We start from the raw sequence: 9781 nt of genomic DNA, 5'->3' as shown, positions 1-9781 counted from the left end.
TGCCCACCTATAGTTACACTCAATTGAATGGCCGTTAGTGGTTATCAGCTGATAGATATGGGCCAGTAGAGACCTTCTGCGCCTACTAGTAGGCTCAGAAGGCTGTTATCATCCATTCACATGGTTAATCAGAGATACTAATAGAGAAGACCCCAGATCCAGATCTGTTTTTACATTACTATGATGGTTGGGGTAGGGGTATACATTAATAAAATACAATTAATGGGAAATTTAATGAAGTCGTATACGATCTATAGCTGATTAACCATGCAGATGAATGATAGCAGCTTTCTGAGCCTACTAGTAGGCAGAGAAGGCCCCTACTGGTCCATATCTATCAGCTAATAACCATTAATAAAGCCCATTCAATCCAGTGATAACATTCAAATCGACTGGTTATTCTTAATCAAGACTTCAAAAAGTTGACACTTATCATTTACTAGACAGAAGCTAATCATAACAACATATGCTTTTATTTAATTATTAATATGTTCAAGGATTTATACAGTATAAGCAGTTCTTGTGCAAGCTAATGAGAAATTCTACAATTATGTCCTGCAGACTGATGCAATTACAGTATACACTGAGCAGTGCAGCACGACCAGTCTAGAGATACAGTATGCAACCAACAAAATATATACCTTCTGTTCTGCCACATATAAACAACCAGCAAAGATAACAGGAATCAGACTCTTTGCTTTTTTTATGATAAATAATAAATAGGGGAAAAAACCCAAAACAACTGTGCAGATCATGCCACAAATGTTTTAAAGAAAAGAAACAAGGCAAGAAACAAGTTTGTTCAAAGAAACAAGATTGAATATTCTGTTATCTTGTGTGTTTAAGCAAATGAAGATGTCATGATGTCAAAGACTATTAAATTAATCACTTTAAATAGCCAACAGATTATGTTGTGTCTATGGTTTTACAGTCAGCAGTTTAGATCTTTAGATCTATCTAGATCAGAGATCTAGCATTGAAATGAACATTTTAATTTACTGTTCTTTTACACCCACCTCAGACAGTCCAAGGTGATGGTGACTTTTTCTTTAGTAGAACATTAATGAAGATTTATTTTATTATTCTTTGTTTAGTATTATTATTATTATTATTACTATTATTATTATTATTATTATTATTATTGAAACTGTGGTCCTTGGTATTTCATAAAAGTGCTACCTTACATTGAAAGTCAAACCAACCTAAGATCTGTGGCTCCTGATGATACATTGATGATGAGGTATTATAAAGCCAAGTGAATTATCTGTTTAAGAAATTAAACATTATTACATTTTACCCATTTGTCCTAAGTATGATTGTGGTAGTCTATAGATTGAGTTTGCTGTTGAGAAGGATGTATACCAAATATTGGAAATCTATGAAGTTTTCCTGTTTAAGATCACACAATAAATGGTATAACAATACAACTAGCTATAGATGTCAGTAAAGAAGTTGCAAAATTGTGATGAATGATTTCATACACTAATTAGCATATTAGCATATACCTATATCATATCAGACCTTTAAAACCCTTTGCTATTTATACAGCCTATTTCGTCTTAACAGACAAAAGCCATTTTTCCACTACCATGTCGAACAGTTCACAAATACAGTTTCATTTTTCCTGATGGTACTGATAACCAAACTTTTTGGATTGTGATACAAAAATGTGTCAGTTGTTGGCTTTGTAACAGCAGTGTAATGTAAACCATGATATTGATGATAATCAGACATTTATGTTTTGGGACTTTTCATTAAATAACAGAAAAAAATAGTGTACTCGTCCAACTAAGGAAAAACTGCCAAAACCACCCACTTCAAATGTTATCACTCGATAGAATGGCGTTATCAATGATTATCAGCTGATAGATATGGGCCAGTAGATGCCTTCTTCCCCTGCTGGTTGGCTCAGAAGGCTGTTTTCATCCATCCACATGGTTAATCAGCTGTACTAATAGAGAAGACTCCAAATCTCTTTTTACATTACTGTGACATTTGGGTTTAGGGTTGGGGTAGGGCTAGACGTTGATATAATACAACTAATGGGAAACGTAATAAATAGTATAAATAATTCTCGTTAACTTCTGGCTGTAGCCGATTGTGATCTATAGCTGATTAACCATGTGGATGGATGACAGAAGACCCCTACTGGCCCATATCTATCAGCTAATAACTACTGATAATGCCCATTCAATCGAGCGACAACATTCAAATCGGCAAAGCAAAACACAAAAAGTGGCGAAACACATGCTCAACAGGTTGCACACCTTTAAAAGTCTTACAACTTATTGGTCACACTTTACAATAAGGTTTCATTAGTTAATGTATTGTCTAACATGAACTAATGATGAACAATACTTGTACATCATTAATTAATCATATAGTTCAATGTTAACTAATGCGTTATTAACATCCAAATTCATGCTTGTTAACATTAGTTAATGCTCTGTGAGTTAACAAACCAACAATTAGCTGTATTTTCATTAACTAATGTTAAACATGAATAAATACTGTAATGAATATTCATTGTTTGTTCCTGTTAAATGCATTAACTAACTTTCTGTCTATTGTGCAACCCACTTAACCATGCCTACAGTGCATCCGGAAAGTATTCAAAGCGCTTCACTTTTTTCCACATTTCCTCAAAATTCTACACACAATACCCTATAATGACAACCTGAATTTTTTTTTTTTTAATTGTTGCAAATTTATTAAAAATAAAAAACCTGGAAAATCAGTGCATGTCAAAGCACAAACCAAGCATGAAGACAAAGGAATTGTCTGTAGACCTCTGAGACAGGATTGTCTTGAGCCACAAGGCTGGAGAAGGTTTCAGAAAAAAATTCTGCTGCTCTGAAAGCAGTGTCCTCCATCATCCGTAAGTGGAAGATTTTTGGAACCAGCAGGACTCTTCCTAGAGCTGGCCGGCCATCTAAGCTGAGTGATCAGGGGAGAAGGGCCTTAGTCAGGGAGGTGATCAATAAGCTGATGGTCACTCTGTCTGAGCTCCAGCGTTCTTCTGTGGTGAGAGGAGAACCTTACAGAAGGACAACCATCTGTGCAGCAATCCACAAATCAGGCCTGTATGGTAGAGTGGCAAGAAGGAAGCCACTACCCGCCTGGAATTTGCCAGAAGGCATCTGAAGGACTCTCAGACCATAAGAAACTAAATTCTCTGTTCTGATAAGACTAAAATTTAACTCTTTGGAGTGAATGCCAGGCATTACGTTTGAAGAAAACCAGGCACCGCTCATCACCAGGGTAATACCATTCCTACAGTGAAGCATGGTGGTGACAGTATCATGCTCTGGGGATGTTTTTCAGCAGCAGGAATTGAAAGTCTAGCCAGGATAGAGGGAAAGATGAAGGCAGCAATGTACAGAGACAGAATAAAAAACCTGCTTCAGAGTGCTCTTGATCTCAGACTGGGGCCAACAAACTGCCAAAATATCAATGGAGTGGCTTCACAACAACTAAGTGAATGTCCTTGAGTGGCCCAGCCAGAGCCCAGACCTAATGCTGCGTCCCAATTCGCATACTATCCGTCTTAAATAGTATTTGAAAGTAGAACTATTTCCAGTAAAAACTCGAAGTGTAGAAGCGTCCATACTCTAACCGCTGATATTGTCCAAAATACATTGCGCGAAGGACGTGAATTCGTTTTAGAACTACAAACGTGGGTGAAAAGTGTAAACAAACTACAAACATGATGGATGCGCGAGACCAACCGTCAAGTAGAGAGGCTTCGGTAAAGATGTTTGTATGACTGTTAATTAATATCTAGCCCACTAGAAAATGTTTTAATCGCGTTTTCAGTGTTAAATTTCATCTGCAACAACAATACTGAACTTATATAAAGACGTGTTTGGACATCAACGTCTGAATGCCGAATTATCCAAACACCTGAGGAGATTTTTTCTACATAAAAGACTTGTGAATGGGAGATTAACCTGCTGCTGCTGCTTCTTTAATAAGGTAGGGAATTAAATATGAAAGAAATGTGGATGATGTGTGGATGATTGACAGGGCTCGTAACTAAGCAACACAACGATCTGTTAACGAGGAAGTAGTTTGTCCCAAAAGCTTGTATACTCTTCTGTTACACACTCAAAAGTATATACTGTTCCTTCACTTTTAGGGTGTAGTATAAGTATGCGAATTGGGATGCAGCATAAATCCTATTGAACATCTCTGGAGAGATCTGAAAACGGCTGTACACTATCATCGTCGGTGTGCCATGCTTGTGGTATCTTATTCAAAAAGACTTGAGGCTGTAATTGCTGCCAAAGGTGCATCAATAAAGTATTGAGCAAAGGCTATAAATGCTTATATACATGTGATTTTTCAGGTGTTTTATTTTTAATAAATTTGCAACAATTTCAAAAAATCTTTTTTAACATTATAGGGTATTGTGTGTAGAATTTTGAAGCGCTATGAATATTTTCTGGATGCACTGCCTGTGTACATTGCCTAGAATTCTGGGCTGAGAATAGATTGTATTCATGCTGTGCCATTTACGCTCATGTAGAAATACAACTGGAATTAGACTGTTCCTTGAACCGTTTGGCATGATTCAAAATAGTTAATTATTAATAATTATAATAATAATAATAATAACGACAATAATAATAATAATACACTGCTTTTATTCATTCATTCTTGCTTTCTTTGCTTAATAAACAAATAATATAACCAACTCTCAATGAATAATAAAATAATAACAAGAACTACGCCATGGCCCTTTTAGAAGACTACTGATACTATTAGTTTTTTTTTTTTTTAGAGCAATTTAAAGGTTACACAGCTTTGCCTTCAGATAAGAGTGTTTCATTAAGATCCTGTCTGATTGGTCACATTCAAATACTAAAGTTCATTCCATTCCGATACTCACCAGTCCACTGAGGATTATATTAATGAGCCACATGCTTCAGGTTTTATTATCTCATTTATTTGTAAACTTGCATCAGAATGTTTTTAAACCATATACTTGTAACAATACTAGTTGATCTAATAAAAGCTTATACTATAGGACAATACCTACTATAAATACTATACTATAGTAACAAGTGATTCTGACTGGCTGATGAACATTCTAAAGCCCATGAAAACACCAAGCTCATATCAAAGAATTAGCTGTGATAAAAATCAACTGTGTTATCACCTCATTTTGGCTGTGTCTGCATCTGTCTGAACCAAAATTTAAAAAAAAAATCTTTTATAACACATCAACGAAAAATGAAATGAGAACTTTCTTTCTTTCTGCACTAGTAGGCTTACAGTTTATAAATCACCAAGGACCAAAATCTTCTTAAGCATAATAACAACCCAGGCTCATTCTGAAAACGTACCGCTATATACACTTCTGGAGAGTGCCAAATACGTTCCAGGAGCTACGTTGTTTTTTTTTTTTTTTTTGCAGGTTTTGTTTTCGTGAATCCACCAGAGGCCGCTATGTACACTTTTTAAGATCTCAAATTTCTCTCGTGAGTGCCATTTGCACCTGTTCTTCTCACATTAATCCACCAGAGGTCCTCCTTTCCCAAATCCAACCATTAGTGTTTTCAAAAGCAACGAATGATTTGCATACACAATTCCATAAACTCAATCGACATTTTTAAAAAGCAATTCAAAACAAAGAAAAGTCCTTGCCTGATTTTTACCACGCTATTTACTTGTTTATTTACTCACCCTGTTATTTACTTGCTTATTTTATCTTTTGGCTTTTGTTTTTGTCTTACCCGCTTTATGGAACCGTTCTTCACCAGACTCGAACCCCATCATTGTGTTCAACTCCTCTCTGTGTCTCAAATTTGCCGATGTACATGTCGAGCTAACTGGACAAACTGGAACCGGCAGTACCGCCCCGTAGCATTTGTTTTAAGGGTGAAATACAGTAATACGTACTTCTGGCTACATAATTCATGGTCTCCAGAAACGTATATAGGGCTACGTATTCAGAATGACCCTGTGTTGCGTAATAATGAAAAAATAAAATAACTACACAATAAATGATGTGAGTAAATTAGCAAATTTCCTTTTTTTATGTGAAATATCTGTTAAAAGTACTTTTTTTATTTAAATAATGGTTTAAGAGGTACTTAAACTATGTGTTCACTGTTGTGCAGTTTAAAATGTGAATTTCGGTTTCACTTGTGTTAACCACAAACCTACAAACTGACTCAACTGCTCAACTGAGTTTAATACCAAATATGAAACTTGAAATCATACTATGCTGCAGATGTATAAAAACACATTTTTTGTTTCTTATTCAAACAATGCAACACAAACACAATTCCACTAGAATCACTTTTCAACAAAATTACAGCTCGGTACAATTATCAGCATCATAACAGCAAAACTAGTGACTCAATGAGCTAGCACAACTAGAAAATATCCAGGGGCAAGGCATCAACATTACTTACTCTTGAGTTGTGAGTCATGTAGTAGCCCTACGCTGTTGTTGGTTTAGATCAAAATGAATCCAGTTAGCCGACACATAATTAAATTAAAACTGACCAAGCATTTATGAGGTATGTTGAGTTCACCTCTTAAACGGCAAAACCATCATTTATATTTTGGTCTGACTTTATATTAAGTGGCCTTTGCTAATATGTTCTTAAATTTAACAAATAAGTCAGCAAATGTGGTGTACTTACTTGGTTCAGACTCTATTGCAAAATGCTTAAGGGCTTTTGAGTTAGGATAGGGTTAATGTTGTCAGGTTTGGTGAAGTGGGTAGTTTTAAGGCTGTGCTAAGGTGTGGGGGTAAGAGTTGGGTCAAAATGTAATTAAAAATGTAATTACATAAATTAACTTATAGTGCATGTCTTTGGACTGAGGGAGAAACCGGAGCACCCAGAGGAAACCCATGCAAACATGGGGAGAACATGCAAACTCCACACAGAAATGCCAACTGGCTCAGCCGGAACTCGAACCAGCAACCTTCTTGCTGTGAGGAGACAGTGCTAACCACTAAGGCACCGTGCAGCCCCCTTTTTTTAATATAGCAATGTAAAAAAAAAAAAAAAGCATGAATGTACACAATAAGCACATCGTACCAATCTGTTAATTTAAAAGTGCAAAGTAACATTTCAAGAGTTCACACTTAGTAGATGATTAATTTTAAGCTTGTTTGGCATGCTGTCCCGGGAGAGAGCCCTGAGCTCATAAGATCCTCGAGCCCGGGGCTCCCTCCTGTTGCAAGGCGAGAGGGGAGTTTGAGCTCAGGTAGATCTCGAGAACTCCCCCGCTGTAATAACCAATGAACAGCCAGTGATTGCTCTTTACTAGGAGCATGTCTATAGTGCCGGTTTGGATTAGTCAATTAACTTATGTTGCATGTTTTTTGGACGGTGGGAGGAAACCGGGGAACCCGGAGGAAACCCACGTGAGCACGGGGAGAAAATGCAAACTCCACACAGAAATGTCTGCTGGTTTGGTAAAGCCTAGAACCAGACACATTCTTGCTGTGAGGCAACAGTGCTAAGCACTGGGCCACCATGTCACCCATCTAGGAAGAAGGAGGAGTAGGGGTGGATGGGGGGATTCTTCAAAATGAAGATAGCGGTGGTACGTAACCCAGGGTATTTGTAGTAGCTTAGGAGTTGTCTGATTGGTGCATTGAGAATTGGATAATGCGGATCCAGCCGCTAGCAATCATAAGCATGTGATCCTCTCGAAATTAGTTAATAACTAAACTTCACTTAAGGCCATTTAATACAAAGTGGGACTAATATTTTAAAATTAACAAAAAAAGGCACCACAACAGAAGATCCCAAATGATAAAAGACATCTTTCTACACACATTCTTTTGCTACACTTTTGACTTGTCTGTAAAAGCACGGTGGTATAAAAAGCAATGTAAGCTACAGTATAATACATCATTAAATTGCTCACCGCAATTATTAAAGCTCAACATCAAGACATTCAAAAATGATTGTAGGATTTTAGGGCTTTAACATGTTTTACTTATTTTTAAAAGTCAGTAATATAATGGATATCTATTAGAAACTCTATTGAAAACAACTTTATACAATTTTTGTTTTGCTTTTTGGACACAATCAATATTTCTGTTGAAGTTAAAACCATGACATTTAATGTTTTTTTATTTCAACACATTAAATATAAACTTATAGTGTTACTTTAAATGGGATTCATTTTCCTTATAAATAAAACTTATTGAGTATATCCTTGCAACTGAGGTTTTCATAAGTAAAGTGAGGAGTTTGTCTGACGAGGTGCTCATGGTCAGTAAAGTTGGGTAGTTGGCGTAAAGTTTGGTGCAATAAGCTGATCTTCAACAATGATGCCTAAAGCAGTCCATCACTATTATTTCCATTATTTATCTGTCCATATCACCAGAACCAGTTTAAGACAATACTGTACTCTCTGGTCTGCTACAATACATCATGTTTCTCCACTCGATTTGCTCCCATCTATTCTGGGGTAAGATGATTTCCAATCATTCACTGGGAGTAAAAATATGTCAGAGGAAAGTTTTTACATCAATTTCCAGTGTTTGTTTGTTTTTTTCTGCGTCCCCAAGGCTCTACGATTCAATATCTCTGAAAGATAGAAGAAAGTAAATATAAAATAAACTACTGAAAATGCTTTTCCTTTTCAGTCAGTGTCCTTCAATTGGACCCCATTTCCACTATTTGCTTGTAGCTTGTGAATTTCAGGGTTTCGTTTCTTGATGTAATCATTATTTTTACTCACAGGGAATTGATTCTTCCATTGTTTCCATTGTATGCCTGGTCCTTCTTTCACATTAGTATTATGTTCTCAGAACCAGTAAGATTTCACACCAGGAAAGTCCACCAGACACTGTGTGCCTGATAATGCTGACATAATTTCCCCTGTTTTTACCCTGGTTAGTTTAATATCATTGCATTCCGAAAAAGATCATCAGTGTGTTTGAATTTCTTCTGAAGGGAAGAGAATGGTGCAGTAGAGGAGATGCTTAACTAGGTCTCTTCTTGAAATGCTAAACTTGAGTATTCAAGCTGCAATCAATTGATTTTCCTTTTGTTCCTAGAATTCAGTAGTGGAGATTTGGGTGACCTCAGATTGTAGGTCCTGCTGAACTCTTCTAGATTGGGACCCCCGTGGGATCCTGTCCAGGCCTAGTCATACCGGCTTCTTTCCTGTATCCGAATGGGCACAAACTGAAACTGGCTCCCTTGTGGCATTCCTTGCTCGGTTCAGATTATTCTGGTCAGCCCTCGTTCGAAAAGGTAGGCAAAAGTCTCGAAAGCATCTCTTGAAATTCTCATCCAAGAAAGCATAAAGCACAGGATTGAGGCTGCTGTTGGTATAGCCAAGTGCGATGCACAAGTGCCAGCTAGCAATCACAAAGGGGTTCTTTTGGTTGATGTCTACCAGTGTTTTCACAATGATGAAGATGTGAATTGGTGTCCAGCAGATAATGAAGGCAGCCACAACAACCAAAACCATTCGGGTGATTCGCCGCATGTTTCTGTCCTTCTCCTTTGAGCCTGAGAGAAGACGGACACTCTTCAAGCGTAGGATCATCAGACCATAGCAGATTGTTATAACAAGGACTGGTACCACAAATGCAAAGATAAACACACAAATCTTTGTGACTGTGTCCCAGTACCAGTCTGGATCAGGGAACTTCAGCATGCAGACTGTTGTATCTGTTAGGGAATAAATTTAAACAGTTCTGATAAGTTGTAGAAGAAGATGTGCAATTAATTTCTTAATCTAAGAAGACATTATTCAACAAACACAACTTGTGTTGAAATGAATTTAGCTTATA

The 9781-nt window shown here is 36.9% G+C and overlaps 1 protein-coding gene across 1 annotated transcript in view; it reads right to left on the bottom strand.

Annotated features, from left to right (window-relative positions):
• Positions 1 to 8098: 8098 nt before the first annotated feature.
• Positions 8099 to 9781, bottom strand: part of oprd1a (opioid receptor, delta 1a) — a 35510-nt gene continuing 33827 nt past the window's right edge. Inside the window, exon 3 of the mRNA XM_056480394.1 lies at positions 8099 to 9659. Coding sequence (XP_056336369.1) covers positions 9130 to 9659 — 530 coding nt within the window. The 3' untranslated portion in view covers positions 8099 to 9129. The remainder of the gene's footprint in view (positions 9660 to 9781) is intronic.

The sequence above is a fragment of the Danio aesculapii genome, chromosome 19 (assembly GCF_903798145.1).
Source record: "Danio aesculapii chromosome 19, fDanAes4.1, whole genome shotgun sequence".
Classification (NCBI taxonomy): Eukaryota; Metazoa; Chordata; class Actinopteri; order Cypriniformes; family Danionidae; genus Danio; species Danio aesculapii.
The sequence above is the reverse complement of the archived record's forward strand: the minus strand, read 5'-3'. Positions and strand labels throughout refer to the sequence as shown.